The sequence below is a fragment of the Dermacentor silvarum genome, chromosome 8 (genome assembly GCF_013339745.2).
Source record: "Dermacentor silvarum isolate Dsil-2018 chromosome 8, BIME_Dsil_1.4, whole genome shotgun sequence".
In the NCBI taxonomy this organism is placed as follows: Eukaryota; Metazoa; Arthropoda; class Arachnida; order Ixodida; family Ixodidae; genus Dermacentor; species Dermacentor silvarum.
This window is the reverse complement of record NC_051161.1, coordinates 121254964-121273630: the sequence shown is the minus strand read 5'-3', so window position 1 is coordinate 121273630 and position 18667 is coordinate 121254964. Positions and strand designations below refer to the sequence as shown.

The window sequence follows — 18667 nt, the reverse complement described above, 5'->3', positions numbered from 1 at the left end:
AATCAGTATTTAAACACTGAAAGCTTCACTCTAACAGTGTTCCTTGCCACGAATACGTGAAATGTTTTTTTTTTGTTTTTTTGAGAATGAGTAAACCAAAAAATGCAAGCAGCCCACGTAGAAATCAGGGGCAGAAATTCCATGGCAGCCGAGTTGGCTTGGTGATCTGTTGTATCGTTGCATGTGACAACGAAATCGTGACTGGTCTGTCGACGATTCCACTCCCACCGACACAGCTGTTAGCAGACCAATAAAGAAATTGTGTCGGCGTAGTGCAACCAGGCCTAAACCCATCCAAACTATTTAAAACCACTAAAGCAAACAAAAGACACTGGTGATCGTAGCCTCATCTGCAGTGCCCCCCCCCCCCCCCCCCCCCCAGCGGCAGCTGATGTCCCTATAGCAAACTTGGCCTGAAGTTTTGTCACCAGTAGAAAAATATTGAAGGACTCTGGTATAAACCTTAACACAGTGCACTTGTACTGCACTCTAATTACACCTGATGTTAACCTGATGTTATACAGAAAGTTCCATGAAAACCAACTTATATGCGCAAAAGAATGCAACAATTAGACTGTGCTTACACAAACAAGAAGGAAGCAACATGTACATGGCTGTCATTGAAAAGCAAGAGCCCCACGAACAAATGTCTCGTGCCATGCAGTGCACTACAGCAGAGAAGGCCTACCTTTCATCCGGTGGGAACGGCTAAATTCCATCTCGTTGCGCCTCTCTGGGCATTCGTTCAATTGATCGAGCAGGTCAAGCTGGTACTTGTCCCGCACCTGCAACCACCAAAACACTCAGGCCAAGCAACTATCTACAATGGTAGGTGAATTCTGATTAGGCTCGGAGGATGGCACACGACTTCATGCCTGCTGAGCTGAAGCCATGATCTCGTTGCGATCATGCCCACAGACATGGTAAAGCATGTTATTGCCCCAGGTCATGCCAACAACGATGCACACTGTCATCCCGTGACCAAGTGTCACATCATGACCATATCCAAAGGTACGGTCACAATGTGACGGTCGCAAGTGTTTGCATGCAGCTGCAAGCAATGCTCAGGGCAAGAAGAGATATTCAAACCATTATCCTCGCGAAGCTTATGTGCCTCACGCATACAAAAACGAAGTGTTTTTGTTTTTGCACATGAATGCACGAGGCCTGGCTGGTGTCAGGGGTCAGAGCCAACATGTGCCTGCCGTGAGCACTGCAAGCACCCGGCAAGGCACAGTTCTCTGGCATGACAGCCAGTGACCTGCAAGAAAACAGAGGTTGTGTAAGTCACACAATCGTGAATGTGGGCTGTAGCATTCACTCTCGAAAATGGAGAACAGCACAATTTGCTGCTGCGCACAACTCACCTGTGCTATGATGCGCACTGTTGGCAAACCTTCCACCCTGCCCAGGGAGGGCTGAGCGCATGGGGTATTCACCTTAGAGCTGCGGGAGCCACTGTCAGCTTTGTCGTTTGGTATATTGTCCTGCTCCTTGTCCTTTTTGCCCTTCTCTTTGTCCTTTTCCTTGACCTTCTCCGTGTCCTTCTCCTCGCCTTTATCCTTCCCAGTCTTGTGATCTGAACGTAGCACAAACAGCAGACTTGCAAGCTCACACATTTGGCATGGTCAATAACGACGCATTTAGCAATAACCATGCTGTTCAGACAATGAAACCACCTAAAGATGTTGCTGCGTCGCTGGGTGTTCAAATCTTCAGAGACCCAACAGATACAAAATATACATACTGTAGATAAAGATACAACAGGAGTACTGACAGAAAATGTTTTTCTCATTTTTATTTCTTTCGTTAGTGGATAGCTATTGACACAGTAATTCCACTATGGAGTCACATTCCTTCAGAGTGCACCAAATAATTACGTTACCTTTTGAAGGGGTCCTGAACCGCCTTTCTTTGAAGACTCAAGAACACCTTGGGATTCGTATTTTGCCAAGGAAAATATTACCTAAAGAATTTTTCAAAAAGTTCTAGTACGAGCGCAGATATTACGAGCGCAATGTTTATCTCATTCCTCAACTCCCTCTGTTCTGACGGAAATGGTTGGCGTCGGTTCTGCTGCCCCGCCTATAGTGTTATGTCACCTGGCTGCAACGTTATGTTTCCTTTTTCAGTGGAAATTGAAGGGTGCTGTTGGCAACACATACTTCTAGTCGCTGTTGCTTTAGGTTTGTTCGATTTAGAAAAGGTGCACAGCACTACAAATGAAAAAATGCAAGTGGTGCTGGTTGTGGTGCACTGGGCTGCATCCACTTGCTGCAAAGTTCAAGGGCGCACTTCACGGTGGTGTAACCTTGCCTTGCACCCCGTGCAATTGAGGATGGGAGTGCAGGGTCCATTGCTGTACCTCGGACAATTGAGGGCCTAGGTGCAGCGCACCGTAAATGGGTGCAAAAGGTGCCAAGAAGCTTGGTTGAATCGAATAGGTCTTATAGTAACGCCGGTCATCACTTTGCTGTGCTACAGTGTAGTAGATAGATGCACGTGGCTGTTTTTTTCTCATAACAAGTGGCATGAGTAGCACATTTCCTTCTGCGTTTACCCCCCCTCTATGGCAATCACACAATTTCCAAGGCTTGACTGAAACATTGTCTTCGCTCATGTGAGTATGTTAGCTGCAGGCACTTCAGCTTGGCAATGAATGCCACGCTCTGGAATTGGGTTGAAATGATTCCCAATGTTGTGGGCTTCGACCATGATTGCGACACATCTCGAAGGTGTGTAACTCTGGAAGCAGATGACCTGTCTCAGCCAGATGTTGGCATTCGGGTCAGCTCGCCACGTACCTGTAGCCACGGCACCCACATAGACCAATCGGAGCACGCAGTTCTCGACACGTCTCGATGGCGAGAGGGCTTGTGCCAGCATCCTGCAGTAGCCGCAGTATCTACGCTAGGCAGTAGGCGCAGCTATGCACAACTGTCGTGCATTTGCTATATGCATGACAGTGTTGGAGTGCACGCTTGTGTGCTCCAGTCTGGCCGTGCTATGTGGAGCAGACCGGCTTTGTCCTGCAGGAACAGTAGACCAATCCAAATTGGGCATTTTGAAGCATTATCGATAGCTCAATACGAGGCGGTGTCGGCCAAGGTGTCTAGCCATGAGCGGCGGCCGGAAGCAACGTTGTGCAAGAGTAAGCGCGTGCTGGGGTGCGTCCCTTGTAGGTGCTAACGGCTAAACTTTGCGAAGCGTAGCATGGGTAGTGTCACGTGGTCTGGGCTTCGGTTTCACGTGGTTTGAGGCAAGTTGGGTGTTCAAAACTAATCTAAACTAGCAAGACTCAATGGCCACGACAATGATAAGCAGTGTGGCCAAAGTTTCATTCCTACGTGGGTGGGCATGGCCTAGCGTGAGCAGATGATAGTCGGCTTCTTCCGGAAGTGCGTAATTCTTATCGAACTTTAGCCTGTTTAGTTAACTGCATCAATTATATACACAATAACAGTAGGAAGAAGTGCAGTGATCCAAACACCCTTATTGATTGGTGTCAGGTATCGGCCAATAGCAGCCATCCATAGTGCTATATGACGAAATGTGGCAGCCGCCAGCAGCTTTGAAAAAGATGAGGAGCAGGCCTCTGTTTGAAAAGAATGTATTTGAGAAAAAGGTGACATTGAACTGCACTTGTGAACGTCGCGTGCCGAGCACGACAGCGGCGTATGCTATCTGCTGAATGTGTTTTTTCACCAAGCCCGAGGGTCGGTTCAGGAACCCTTTAATGCGACCAGTGCAGTGCCAAGTGCACGTGGCTTTGGACATGAAAAAGGAGACTCATCCCTTCACCAAAATCTGACGCGACGGTCGTGTAGCATCGACACTGCCGATGAGTGCACACACACTATGACCGCGCTGCCGTAAGCCAAGTCCATTCAGCACTTGATGGGTCAAGAAAGGAGCGCAGGTCCTCTGCACTTCCAAGAGAAGTGCACAGTTGGAATGGCCAATTTGGCAGCTTTTGGCAACACCCTCATAGTATGGCCTCCAACCACCACGTTGGGCTGACTGGGTCACTCTCGAGCTGTTTGCGACACTGCATGACCTCCACCTCTGCTTGCAGTGACATGAATAGTCTCTTGCCACATGTTCGAAGTCATGCTGCACTTGGCGCTAGTTTTAAACGGGTCGCATAAAATGTGCTGTAAATATTTATTTGTGGCACTCTTGAGGATTGATGCCTCGTATCTTGATCATGGAGTCGACAGATACCTAGAAAAGCAAAAAAGCGGGACACAATATTTTGCCAGTACAGTCGAACCCACTAGTAACGATACCTGTTTAAAAAATAAATCGAATATGCCGATGCACCGTCAACTTTTGTATGTGCTCTATGGTAAAATAAACCATTTACTACAGTGCTCCCATGTCGTGTTATTGCTTATAATTAAATCTGGCTACTAGGTGCGTCCTCCGAAAGGCAAACAAAAAAGGAAATTCCTGAGGACGGACACACACACACACACACACACACACACACTCAAAAGCTGCTTTGTTACACATGCTACGCACCACATAAGGAATGCGTGCGTCCCAATCTCATTAAAAAAAAGGGGGGGAGTAAAGTAAAGAAAACACGCAAGCTCCTTTGCCACGCCTGCCTTTATGGCGTGCAACCCGGCTTTGTTTTATGCTGTGCACCTAGCACGGAGTGCCTTTGTCGCATCGGATTATCGGCCTCACTACCCGCCCCTCTTCCATTTCCCTTCCACCTTCTCGTAGACATCGGAGGAGTGGAAGGGAGAGGCAATGAAGGTGTGCCACAAGGGGTGTGCAGCACAAAGGTTGCCGTGGTGATGCGGCTCGTGTAATTTTTTTATCTTAGATTTCACATTCCTTTTCTTGCAGGCACAGCCACCCTGTAGTTAGATTTCATTGTTATAGCCAATAATGCAGCACGGGAACATTGTATAGTAAGCAATTTATTTTGCCACAGAACACACACACGAGTTCACAGTGCAGCAGCTGCTCATTTGTTGCATCCGAGCATTGTCAAGACCACCAGTAATGCTCTAGGGTACTTATTTCTGTCTTAATAAATCAGCTTTTTTTGTGCAGCCTGGTTATACCTATTATCGGTTATAACAATTATCACTGAATATTCTTGGCACTTGAGTATAGTTATAAGTGGGTTCAACAGTACCAGTAGCCGATGCAGCCAGGCAGAGGCACTATAATGCCACTTATCCACCAGAAGCAACAAGTGCCATGTCCCCAACCCAGCTCGGCCCTAGATACAGAAAACATGAAAAAGATGGGATGATCCATGAACTGGACAGGACAGCAGGCAGTGCCCACAGAGTCTATGTATACTTCATGTATTTCGACTTTAGTTCTGTAAAGACATGACAAAGCGGCTAACTAGCCCAGCTTTCTGCTTAAACTGCTGCTCGGCTCTCATACAAGGTTTGTACCATGCAGTCCACCCATAACGACGATGATATGCCTGCAAATCTGACTAACAACAGTATGTTGATATATACTGGTTTATTTTAAACTTCAAATGCCCAATACAGTGATAGTACATAACACGTAACCACCGCAAGCAGACTGCACTGCATTCCTACATATTTTTCTGTAGCGTTACCTCCCCTTCCAGTTTGACAAGCCACCCTTTGCCCACAAACCCAGAGAGTCAGGTTGGCATGCTCACCTGATCGCTCTTCGCCTTTCCCATTCCTTTTGTTCTTGTAGAAGGGCTGCAGAAAGCACAGACCAGCAACGTGAGAGCACAGCCACAAAAATGAATCAGATCAATCCCACTCGTGCAAGACTGCTCATCTGCGCGGTGCCTCCACTTGTGAACACCACAGAGCAGGCAACACTGCCGTAAAATGCTGCCGACCGTCTGCAGATGGTGCCCCTGAACCATCTCGCAAGCACCATACTTTATACGACTCTGCTTTTGTCATCTACATGGCACTACTGTACTTGATTCTATATTTAGCGGCAATGCGGTCAAAGCTAGGGCAATGTCTTGTAACAGTTTGGAAAGTGAACCATGTGCCCTTGCGTGATGGTTCAGAAGCGTGCTTTCATCAGCGGTCATCAGACACACCGGGGTGGCACCTCATGTTCTGCATACATGAGGTGCATCATCTGCATCATCATTGATTCTTTGCGAGATTTTCTCACAGTCATTGCAACGTTGCACCATACCAAGTGATTGGAAGGTGGGGAGAGTGGCTCCTTTGCACAAATCAGGTGTTTCTCACTCTTCACTGAGCTATAGACCGATATCATTGACCAGTATACCTTGCAAGCTCATGGAACACGTCATTTATTCACATGTGGTATGTTTTCTTGAATCTAACTCATATTTTTGTACTTGTCAGCATGGTTTTAGAAAATATCTTTTCTGTGAAACGCAACTTCTGTTATTTACAAACGACTCATTTCGCGCTCTTGATAATGGTTTCGTTGTCGACTGTATTTTTCTAGATTTCGCTAAGGCATTTGATTCAGTCTCACATCAGCTACTCTTTCTTAAACTTGACAGTTTGAACCTCGATGCCAACGTCCTAGGTTGGATTACATGTTTTCTTTCTAACCGCTTTCAATATGTTTTGGCTAACGGTCATGATTATTCTTTCGCTTCAGTAACATCGGGGGTACCTCAGGGGTCGGTTTTAGGACCGCTACTCTTTCTCATATACATCAATGATCTTCCTACCCAAGTTTCTTCTTCTTCTATAAAACTGTTTACTAATGATTGTGTAATATATTGCATAATCTCTAACTCCTGTGACCGTACTGCATTACAGACTGACCTTAATAGTATTTCCCGCTGGTGTTCTGATTGGCTAATGAAACTTAATATTAACAAGTGTTAAAGCATGCGCGTGTCTCAAGTGCTTTACTCAGCTAATCCCGCTGATTACACTCTTAATAACACACCCCTAACTGCCGTGACTTCTTACAAATATATCGGCGTCATTATAGCCCAGAATCTATCATGGACTTTGCATGTGAACTATATTATCAACAACGCTAACCACATGCTAGGTTTTTTATGTCGCAACTTCTCACGTGCCAATACTACAGTAAAACTCACACTTTACAAGACCTTGGTCAGACCCAAACTTGAGTATGCCTGCTCAATTAGGGATCCTGACCGGGTAACACTAATAAACTTTTTAGAGCTTATCCAGAATCGCAGCGCCCAGTTTATACTTCCTAAATATAGTCGTTATTCTAGCATCCTCCGCAATGAAACTAACTCTTGACCTACCAGACCTCGCTCTGCGCCAACAGCATTCTCGACTGTGCCTCTTCCATAAAATACTTTACTTTGATCTCACACTTAGGGAAGAATTACTACATCGGCCATCTTATGTGTCATCTCGCATTGATCATTCCCAGAAAGTTGGTGTACCCCTTTGTCGCACAAAAATCTACTCTGACTCACTTATACCAAGAACCTCGGAAGACTGGAACAACCTCCCAGCCTCCATCACCGCCATCTCTGACTCCAAGAATTTCAAGACTGCCATTAATACTTACATTTGTTCTTGCCCCTCCTCTCTGTAAAGCCTTTGGGCGATTGAGAGTACGAAAATAAATAAATAAATAAAGACATGACACTTCTATCAACCATTTCGAAAGTTAATTTATCTGCTAGGAGCAAAACTGACAGAGAGGCAAACAGAATGTGTCTTGTGACCGCGTGAAGCCAGCCTATCTTGAAATTTTACTCTTACGATCCTTTCTTCCCTTTAGCTCTGCAGTTTACCGAGTCCTTCATAGAGAACATCTGTCTGCAGCTGTCTTTGTAGCTACCGCCCAGGCCCGGCAGCCATCCATCGCATTTAGGCAGAGCCCCACTTTTTCCCTCACTTTTGGGGTCTCTTTATTTCACCGTCTTTCTTTGTTGCTAGCACTCCCAATATGCACATGCTTTTTCTCCGCTTCCTGTCGTACCTTTCTCTTGACAATAAAAGCAGCCTACTCTCTGTCCTCGAACTGTGACATGTTTTTCTCTGTTGGAATCAACCTCCAACATAACAAATAAATAATTGTATCTGGGATCGTTATAAGGAAGTTCGACTGTGTATGTATACATAAATTTATATTTACATATATATACCACTAAATGTCAGCTTAACCAAGTGGCCTGCTTGAAGTATTCCTCGTCCTTGTCCGTGTGGGTTAGCGCAGTTAAAATATACCATCCATTCCTGATGAGGTAATGTGGATCGCTCGCCCGAGTGACCTCCCTCCCCCATTCTACGTAGAGCGGCCAGAAGCGGCTGAAAATATGAGGAGCGATGCCACTGCAATCAGCAGCGATGCAGATGTTCAAAACCTCACACTAAATTACACAGCTTATGCAGAGCACCAAGATTTGGCACTAAATGATTACAAGGACCTACCCCATTAACTTATCGCGTCTGTAAATATCGTCAAAATGATTTGAAGATTTGGCAGTGGAACGTAGTGTACAGGAAAAGTGCCGCATGAGGATGAACTCGGGCAGTGTGAAAAATTCCTCTAGCTTCCACAGTATCGTCTGCTATAAGCACAAAATGAACGTCAGCATCTGAATGCCCGTTGATCAACGTGGAGAACTGGCACAGACATTTTATCACCACCCGACGTTTGCAGTGTTTGAACACACAGTGACGTTAAAACACCAGAGTGATTTACAAGGCAGCTAACACACAGCCTTCTGCAATCATCCCTCAGCAATGTACGGCACGCACGGCAAGCTAATATCCTGCATGTTTTGAGTCAACTTAGAGAAAAAGGAGCATTTCTTGGAAACACATGCTCCAAAGGTCATGCAGCCCTGTACCAAACATACAGCAATAAAATACTCACCTTGAGGGCCTTCTTTATTGCGCGTTCTGGTTTGAGTGGTATTCTCTGTGATATCAGTTTGTGTCTGGTGCTGCCCATGTGCTGCAAAGAAACGTTAATGGATCTCTGAAGCTGATTGATGCGCAGGATTCTCTAATACTTTACCTTAGCTAAATGGGGAAAAATGAGGGCTATTCATTCCCTCTTATTCTGAAGGTCAAGGTGCATCTTCGGGAAGGGTGAACCACTGCTACCTCAAGCCAATCAGCTCAAAGGAGTACGGACATAATTTTGACTGGTCATTTTCTTGCGTTAAATAAAGCTTAAAATGCCCTAAACTATTAAAAATGCAACGACAAGTATTGGAGCACCCTGAAAAAATTACTATACAGTCCGAATCCAGTTACAACAATACCGGTTTTAACAACATATTGGATATAGCACAGCGCAGCTGCGGCATCGTGAACTTCTATGTGTGTTCGATGGCAATATAAAACGCTTACTACAACGTTCCCGTGCTACATTATTGGTTAAAATAATTAGATCTAGCTATTGAGTGTCTGTGCCAAAGGAAAAAGAATTCAAAATCCTGGAAAAGAAAAGAAAAACAAAATGCCAGCCTCCACCCCTGCCTGCATGCTGCACACGCCGCACTGACAACCTGAAAACGAAAGCACGCAGTGTGCCCAGCCTGCAGGCGGGGGCCTTGCATTTGTTTTTATTTTTCAGGAATTTCACTTTCCTTTTCCGTTTGGCGCAGCCACTCAGTAGCCGGATTTAATTATTGTAACCAATAATGCAACATGGGAACATTCTAGTAAGCATTTTATATTGCCACAGCTACACATACTGAAGGAGGGACATGGGTTATCGAGATAACTTTGTTATTTCTTGATAAAATCTGATAAATCTGCATATGCTCATTCAGTTTTTTGTGTTGATTTTAAATATCCAATTATATTTTGCATATGCATAATAATTTCCGAGATGATTAATAATTACCTTCTATTGTTTGTTGGAACAATTAAAATTTACCGGCTACAGGGAAAGTTGTAAACAACATATACGTGGATACTACAATGCATAAGGATAGCAATGCTGGAAACAGATTCAAAATTGAACAATTATTTGTCATTTTACAGCCTATTGAAGTTCTGTGTTCACAGTATGAATAATAAGCGCAAATGTAAATGTAAATAAAAAAAATTTTGGAGCTGAAAATAAAAAATCTGCTCTCAGCGTTGCTTTCCCAACACATTTAGCTTCGTGCTGCAAAAAAGACAATAATAGCTCTAGCTGTCAAGCAAATTGACCAAAACCAGGTTTTGAGAAAAATGAAAGAAACTTTACTCAGTGCTATACACTAAAACTATTACTTCCATATTTACATTCACAATTGACCAGTAAGCACCAGGCCTATAGTCCGACTGCTTGGTTGCACCAACGTGCCTCTTTTTCAAGGTCCGCTGTAGGTTTTCGGCTGATGAGCGCTTGCGTGTCGATGCCACAGAGCGACGGTAATCTTTTTCAGCCATACACTTGGTACCGAGGGAGCTGGGGTTCAGCCCGAGCTCTTTCAGTATGTCTGCAGAGCTTCTTTTCTTGCCTGCATTGAACTTCATAACCGCCGCAGCTACCGCTGTTTCAACACTGAGACAATGAAGCATGTCGCTCCTTAGGTGCAAGTGCCCAAATCATAGAGTGCAAGCACTCATTGCTGTTCTGCGTTTTGCCCTGTAGACAGGACTGGAGCAACTTTTTATCAGAAAGTCTCTGGTATACTGGAAGTAGGGCCTTACAGACGTGAGGAGGCAAGCTGCGGGGATGTTTTGGCACAGGTTCGCCCCCAGCCTCTGCAGCATTCTGCCGACACCAAGAGTTGGGCCCTGTTGGGCAAAAGGTGTGGTTGGCTACTGCATCATTGGAAGTGACATGATGGTAGGTGGCCATCACCGCCTTCTGCATGGAATTGACATCCTTGTGCACCTTCAGAGCCCAGCCATAGTAGGAACTCAATTTATTAATTAGATCGCCCGTCAGCCGGCCTTTCCCACTGAGGCTCTCCGAGCCAGGGCTTTTGTACTTGCCAACCAAGTTGCGCAGAGCAGTTCCCATCCGCTTCTTCACATGGTTAACACAGTCCTCTTTCTCAATGGGAATGTAGCCGTATACGCTGTCTTCTTGCAGAGCAAGGAATGTTCGGCTGTCTTCATCCGAAAGCATCGTTGTGTATCGGAGGTTGTGTCGCTCCAGGGACCTCCTGAACAAGATGAGCACAGCCTCTACCTCCATCTCTCCAGCTTTCTTTATAGTATTTTTCTGGCATAAATGGCTCTCCTTCCACTTTTCATGAGAGGGGTCACCTTCCTTCGGGCCAGATTCACACCCAGCACACAAGTTACTGAGGACAACATAGTCCAGAACAATCCCGCTGAAGAGCTCGATAACGGTATCGACGCCGATGTGGGACGAATGCAACCGAGTCATCCACGACCCGTCATAAGACACTGCGATGTTGCCCGGATTCTTCCAAGTTTACGTCCGCGTAAAGTTCGCGAACCGAAATCGCACACTAGCTGGTCAGTTTCTCGGCAGCGCGGGTAGCGGCGGGCATTAGCTTCATTTTCACGTATGTCTGCCACGTTTTTGTATGCAGGCCGCGATGTGTGATATTCATTGTTTCAAATACCTCATTTAAAGCGGTTTGCCTGTTTCCCGTAGCCTGCATAGCGCGCGCGGCGAGCACATTCACGCTGCACGGATTTGTATTTTGGTCTCCATCGACGCGCGGCGAACTCCACCCCGACGTCGTCACGCCGCAGTGTGCACACACAAACACCAGCTTGACGGCAAGACCATATTCCGGCTCACCTTTGTTGATTTTCACATCGCCGTTGCAGATTTTGCAGTTTGCATATGTCAGCAAAGCATTCACTAACTCCAAGCTCACAATTGCGAATGTTGTAGTTGTAGCATCAGGCGGAAGAGCCGCGGCACCGGTTCGGTGAGGAAGTTTTGTTTTTGTTCCATCGCTGGAAGGGATGACATCTGCTGAAGCTTCATTGCAGCTTTTTCCCGGATGTCTTGTAGCTGCAGAGCTTGCCGGATTTGCGTGTCGTGGTGCACACGGCCGTTGCCCGCGGTGTTGTCGGTAGCCGACGGGTTCGCTGGGCCGCCGTCCGTTAGGCCTACCGCGGGAAGATTGGCCGGCTCGGCGATCGCACCACCAAGCACGGCCCGTCCATCACCTTGGGCGTCCTCAGTCGTTGTAGGGCGCTTGTTGAAGTTTTCGGCCAACAACCGCTTTATCCGCTTCCAAAACTTATGCTTGCTGCGGAACTTCTTCAGTTCTCGAGCCATGACTGCTTGCTCCGTCAGTGACAGCAAAACAAAATGGCGTACCCGAGTGCGCGCGACATCGCCGTGAAGCAGACGATGGAAAAGCCGCTAAGTCAATTGGATGGCGCGCTGCGCAAAGCAGCCAATACGATCGTGCACTGGTACCTCACGATGACGTGCATTTTCTAGAAAGCCAATGAAGAAGGACAGACTGGGTTGGCAGGAAAGTGAAGTTGAGGGGCCGCTCTTTCAAATGAGACCAAGATGGCCTCGATAGCACGTCTGCAACGGCTCCTGTGCGCGATGATAAAATGCGGTTTTGGCGTGAATTCTGGCTCAGATCCAACTCAAATAGATTATATAAATTAGTTTTGCGGCAAAAATAATGATAAGTGAAGCTAGAAACTTTGCAAATTACTGCAAAAATGGTTCTAGATTTTGAAAATGCCAGCTTCAAGAAGCCTATTTTCTCGCGATTTTCAGCCTTTCAAGACCTGTGTCCCCCCTGAACTTCACTGTGCCGCGGCTACTCTATGCTATATCTGATATATTGTTAAACCCGGTATTGTTGTAGGTGGGTTTGACTATCCTTGTGTCTAATTAAAATCTTTCAGTGTCTGTCCTTTTTTGTGCAATCCTGTTATAACAACTATTGGTTATAAGAATGAAAATTTCTTGGCATTTGAACATTGCTACAAGTAGGTTCATTCGACTGTATTATTACTTGTCTGCATGAACCAGTTTTGCTTTCGGCACTCGGGAGTTGAATGCATTATGATGTCATATACACTGGCTTGCTCCATTCCTGTGATCACTGTGGCTGCCAACACACAAGCACGCTCAGAAGAAACGCGTGCAGCACTCATACATTTTTTTTATGAGCAATGTCATCACAACCAGTTTCATCGTTACACGATAAGGGCAAACTTTTTCCAAAAGGTATTAATGAGGTTCTACTGCGTTTTGCAATAATGTCACATATTTGTGACTTTTAGCCTGCTTAGCTAACATGTTTGTTCAAACAATAAAATTAAAGTACAGTCGAATCTCGACAATTCGAACTCGACAATTCGAACTCGAAGGGGCCCGAAAATTTGTTCGAATTCAAAGAAGTTCGAATTAAAAGAAGGACTTATGTTTGAAGTATTCATGCACAATGTGCGAACGGTTCAAGACGTGAAATGCGGCACCCAAGCACATAGCGAGCGAAGGCCACGAAACTGCCCACACCGGCCAATGCTCGCTTCCCGATAACGGGAGAAAACAAAACTTCAGGGAGCGGGTGGCACGGCAACGGGCATGCACGGAGACCGTCGAGGGTGAGGGAGGAGGGCGGCAGAGAAGCGGTTTTGGCCTTAGCAACGCCGTCGCTTCGGTGGCAGGGGCTTCGGTGCGTCCCCTCGCCCTCCCTCTCAACTCCCTCGTAGCTCCCCCACCTTCGCCTGTCTCCGTGCGCGCCCGCCGCCATGTCGGCGCCGCCGCGCCCACTGGCCCGGCGCCAGCTTAGCCCACTCCCTGAAGTTTCGTTTTCTGCCGTTATCGGGAAATTGGCCAGACTGGGCCTCCGCCGCTGCTTCCCTCTGCGCCGCAGCGTTGGCTGAGACGTCAGCACGTACACGCGTGTTCTGGCGCGACGGTGAAACGGCGACCTTGCCATTTGAGAGTGAAATTTCCACTGCGTTGTTATTCTTATTTTTTTGTTTTCTTTTACTGCGCGCGGCGTTGAGGGGTCTCTCCCAAACTTTTGCTCTATGGCGGTGTCGGAGCAATGCCGGTTGGAGGCACCGCTGCGTGATTTGGCGTGCTGCTGAGAGCATTGTCGGTGCGCCGTATGTTCAAATTAACCTTCGCAAATGCTTTCACATTCAAATTACCAGGTGTTTTCGCCCATAGGAATACACATAACTTTGACGGGACTGCAGCGTCAGTTCAAATAAACCGTAAGTTCAAATTAAGCGTGTTTGAATTAATGAGATTCGTCTGTAATAATGTTTTATGTATTTATTTGTGTAGTGCTACTATATGTATAATTGTCTTGAGTACGCATCTTGTATATATGTTTGTGAAATAAGGTTGATGTATGGGTACTGTATTGACCAGGAATGTGTTCTACCATCTGAGTGTTCATGCAATGTTTCTTAGACGTGATCCTTTTCACAGTACATTAGGCAGACATGTTTTTGCGGAAACCAAAATTCACAAAAGGCTTCTTATAAAAATTATATAAAAATTATGCAGGTCCAACGCGCATCTTCGAATCTATGGGAAGTTTGTGAAGCAGTTATTCAAGTGCTATAAACTTGCACATTTCATTCCTGCATCTTTCGTGTAAAGGAAACTGGCTCGTGTGCATCTGCTCCCGCACAGCCGTGCTACACAATGTAACATATATGGTGATCCTATCAAAGAGATTGTGGCATTGGCACTACAGAAGCGTACGTGCGATTGTGACCTAATGGTTAGTGTCGGGCTGCTGTGGATCGAACCTCGGTACCTCAAGCCGAGCTTTAATCCTACCGTCAAGCATGTAAGTCAGTGTTTTTGTTTTTTTTGTACGAGCTATTTGGCAGCATGACAGCAGCCCCTAGCCACGGTCAGAGAAGTCCAGAAGGGTTCGCAAAGAAAGCTCCACTTTAAAGTAGTAGATATTAGGCAACAACATGCCGTAGAGTTAACAGGCCACGAACATATTCCTTGTGCAACAAAATTGTCTGTAACATTACGTGTAACGTCGTTAAGACTACAAAATTATGTTTTTAGTTGCGAGGCATGCAAACGCAAGTTCAGTCAACGTCCAATTTTTCGGCCTCCCTAGGAGTCTAAAAACGCCAAAAAAAAAATAAATGAACGCATGAGGGCTCAAATCACCACTGTCCAAAATAGCTCTAAAGGCCTGCCAGTACACTTGTTAGGGGTATCGGTGCTCTTACTGTGACAGGGGACCGCGTGTGCACGTGTGTATAATTAAGGTATACATACTGTCCTGTGATAGATGTCCCTTTCAACTCTTAGTATGCTTCACCACTATACATCATGTGTTTCACCGCTGCATTGCAGCGAACCTGGCTTTTGGGAACTGGCATTGTGCAATGCACTGAGCTTTACACGTTTCGAAGCCATGAACGATGATTACAAAGGCAGTGCCATTGCCGACAGCGGCGAATTCTTTCAATGAAAAACATGGCACCGAGCAGCAGGAAGCTTGGCAGTGAACGTCGAAACAGCTAGGCCTAGAGTTGCCACGGTGGTGGCTACGGCTGCCAGCAGATCGGTGTGCGAGAGTGCCGGCTTGAGGCTTTGATAATCAAAGTGGCGGTGGTGATGGCTTCAAATCATGCGGTTTCTAATCTGCGGTCATGGCAAAAAAGTCTGGCAAATCGGACTGCGAAGAATGTTTTTCACTCGAAATTTCGGACGATCTTATACACTGGCTCTATATGGGTGGGGTACGTAGTCGTGCCATGAAGGTGTAGTTTGTTATAAAGGCATTTGACTGCAAGTTGGACCCACATATAATATTCAAGTGCGAAGAAAATCCAACTGTTATAATCGATAATTGTTATAGCAGGTTGCACGAGAAAGAAAAAAAAGAACAATAAGAAAGGCAAAGGGGACAAACATTCAAAGATCTTAAGTAGACAGAAAGAAGTAGAATCAAACCCACTTACAGCCAATACCGGTTTTCACAATACTAAGATTTCACAATGTGCAGCTGCACTACCGTGAAGAGAGAGAGAGAGATAATTTATCTGAAAGAAGGCAGAGAGGTCGGCCTGGGCTAGCGCGCTCTAGCCTGATACTCTGCACAGGGGGAGGAGGAACGGGGACATAAAGGTGTGATGAGGGATGATGATGACATAGAAAGAGGGGCGCACAACGGTGAAAGCAAGTTCAACATTCTGTTGATAGACATTCAGACATGTCCTTCATGAAGCAAACAACTGCCGGGTTCCATATCTTGTCTGTAGTCAGCAATTCAAATGAACCTTCAGATAAAGGTGCTAGGACGGTGTGTGGGCTTTTCCTGCGTCAGAAGCATAGGTGCCAATCAAAAGCTTTACAAAGTTTAAAGAGAAGCGATAAGCGGATCCAGTACGGCGAGCACCTGCAGGGCACTTTTAGCGGCCGGACTCTCGACACCGCAGAGAATCGCTTGCACTGACTCTACCAGGTGCTTCAGCACTTCCTGAATGCTTTTCTTCTCAACATGCCCACCTCCATGCTTGTCTGATGCGTCGCAGGTTTTATTGGTCCTAACATTCTTGCCTTCTTGGCGCAGAAGACCACTACGACCGGCAGTCATGGCCGTGGGTCTAGAGGGCAGCAAAGGCCATTCCGTGTCTATATCAGCATGGTGGAGGCCAATATTCTCAGTGTGCCCTCACCGACCTTGAATTTGCTGTAGGTGTGGTTACTGTCCTCGATGCAGACACAGGCAGATGTGGTCGTGGAGCCTGCGCCTCACTATGCAATTCTTCTGAAGTGGCTTGGTGGCGCTTCTTTCGCGAGTGTTGTTCACTTTGGCGAACAGACTGAGCAGCCTGTCTGCGGGAAGTTTTGTCTCTTGCCATTTTTCGAAGAATATGAGCTTCTTGTTGCATCTTCGGGCATTCTTTCGACGTCGCTTCATGAGAACCAGGACAGCTGGGGCATTTGAATGTAGACGTATCCCAGTCCGGCGGCATTATGTTGTCCACCGCAAGGCGAGCAGGTCATTTCACTTCTACACACAGCGCTTACGTGGCCTATCTTTAGACACTTTCGGCACTGAAGAGGCCTCAGAACGAATGGTCGTACGCGGTGTACAACGTAGCCCACTTTGACAGATGCTGGTAATGTCGAAGAAGCAAATATTAACTTGATGCACCAGGAGTTCCCCAAGTGGTGAATCTCAAGAATGCGCACTGATGAGCTCAAAAGATTATTGAAGTCGATGAAGATTGACACCAGTCGTTGTCTTCTTTCCGTAAGTAATAAAGGAGCGAACGGGGATTGAGCTTAACGTCGGAATGGTCTTTAGCTTCTCCAGTACTGTTGAACTTTTCGCATCTACTGTCAGGATATTCTCACGAGCGCTGATCCTGATTTTGTTGATTTGCCCAGGGGCCGCACTTTCAAAATATTCTGTTAGAAATTGCCTGCTGAGGGAGTTCATGCTCTGTGACGTCGAGAGCGGCACGTAAGAAATCATGAAGGATCCCTGCTCACTTGTGTTCGATGAAGTCGGCTCACTCGACATCTGGCACATCGTCTTCATACTTTTGTTTGTGTTCTATGGTAAAATAAACCCTTACTAGAATGTTCCCATTCCACATTATTGGCTAAAACAAATTTTGTTACTGGGTGTTTGCACTGGAAAAAAAAAAAAAAAAAACAAGAGCTGCCATGTACATCTGTGTCCCCACACCTTTGTCACACCTGCCTCTGTGCTGGCATCCTGCACAGCATTCCTTCATCATGCCTCAGCATGCCTTGCCCAACACTGTTTTTAAGCAAAGCTTGTATTGCGTTAGATTTCGCTGGCGGCGTAGTCACGCAAAAAGTCACGTGTGGCGCCTCCTGCTTTGGATATGTGGGTATGAGCCAGAAAGAAAGAAAGAAAGAAAGAGCAGGTGCGGGAAACCTGTGCTAGCGCCGGATCACGTGACGCGCGCGACCAATCAGGGTCGTTTGGAGAGCTGCAGGGAGGGAAAGGGAAGGAAAGAGAGCTGGCGCACGCTTCGCCAGGCTTCCCTCGCCTCAGATCAGTTTTGGCGACCAGATGGGAAGGCCGTGCATGGTGCATTTCGCCGAGGAGCAGGCTGCATTTGAGCAACGGCACTGCGAACTCGCTCGGGAAAGGGCTCGTCGTCGACGTGCCGATTCTAGCGTGAGGGCTTCTGAAGCCCAAGTGAAACGTCAGCGAAGAGCCGCAAACCCCGAGTTGCGGGAGCGCGATGTTGAGGCCAAACGTCAGCGAAGAGCCACCGACCCTGAGTTTAGGGCAAATGAAGCGGAACGCCTGCGACAGTGTCGTCCTGCCACAAGCTTCGCTTACCTCCGTTTCCTCAACAGGGGAAGGGCTCTGAAATTTTTCTAACACCCCTCTGACACACGAGTTGACTGCCGACCTTGGAGGTGTGGAGAGGACATGGGAGAGGGGTATGCGAGGCCAGCAATGTACATAGGGCAATACGACGAAGGCATGCTGTGTGAAGTGCACTGCACAAATGTGGGTGTGATGAGGGTGTGGGGCACGCAGGAGCATGCGGAGGCTCGCATTTTTGTTTTTTCGAAGGTCTTGCTTACCTTTTTATTTCGACGCACACGCCCAGCAGCAAATTTAATTGTTACAACCGACAACACACCCTGGGCGCATTGCAGCAAGCAGTTAATTTCACCATAGAACACATACAAAAGTTGACGGTGCATTGGCTACTCACTGTTACGTGCGATATATTGTTAAAACCGGTATCGTTATAAGTGGGTTCGACTGTATTATGCTACTGTGTTGTAATACAAGTAAATAAATGACATG

At 46.5% G+C, this 18667-nt stretch overlaps 1 protein-coding gene across 3 annotated transcripts in view; it reads right to left on the bottom strand.

The window, feature by feature from the left end:
• LOC119461650 (titin homolog) overlaps positions 1-18667 on the bottom strand; it is a 63208-nt gene that overhangs the window by 19857 nt on the left and 24684 nt on the right. For 2 of the 3 annotated variants that reach the window (XM_049671835.1, XM_049671836.1), the window contains exons 6-9: positions 8833-8913; positions 5666-5711; positions 1368-1579; positions 689-785 (exon numbers count right to left, since the gene is read on the bottom strand). In XM_049671835.1, the coding sequence (XP_049527792.1) occupies positions 689-785; positions 1368-1579; positions 5666-5711; positions 8833-8913 (436 nt within the window). The remainder of the gene's footprint in view (positions 1-688; positions 786-1367; positions 1580-5665; positions 5712-8832; positions 8914-18667) is intronic. The other variant, XM_037723013.2, reaches the window with a different exon arrangement.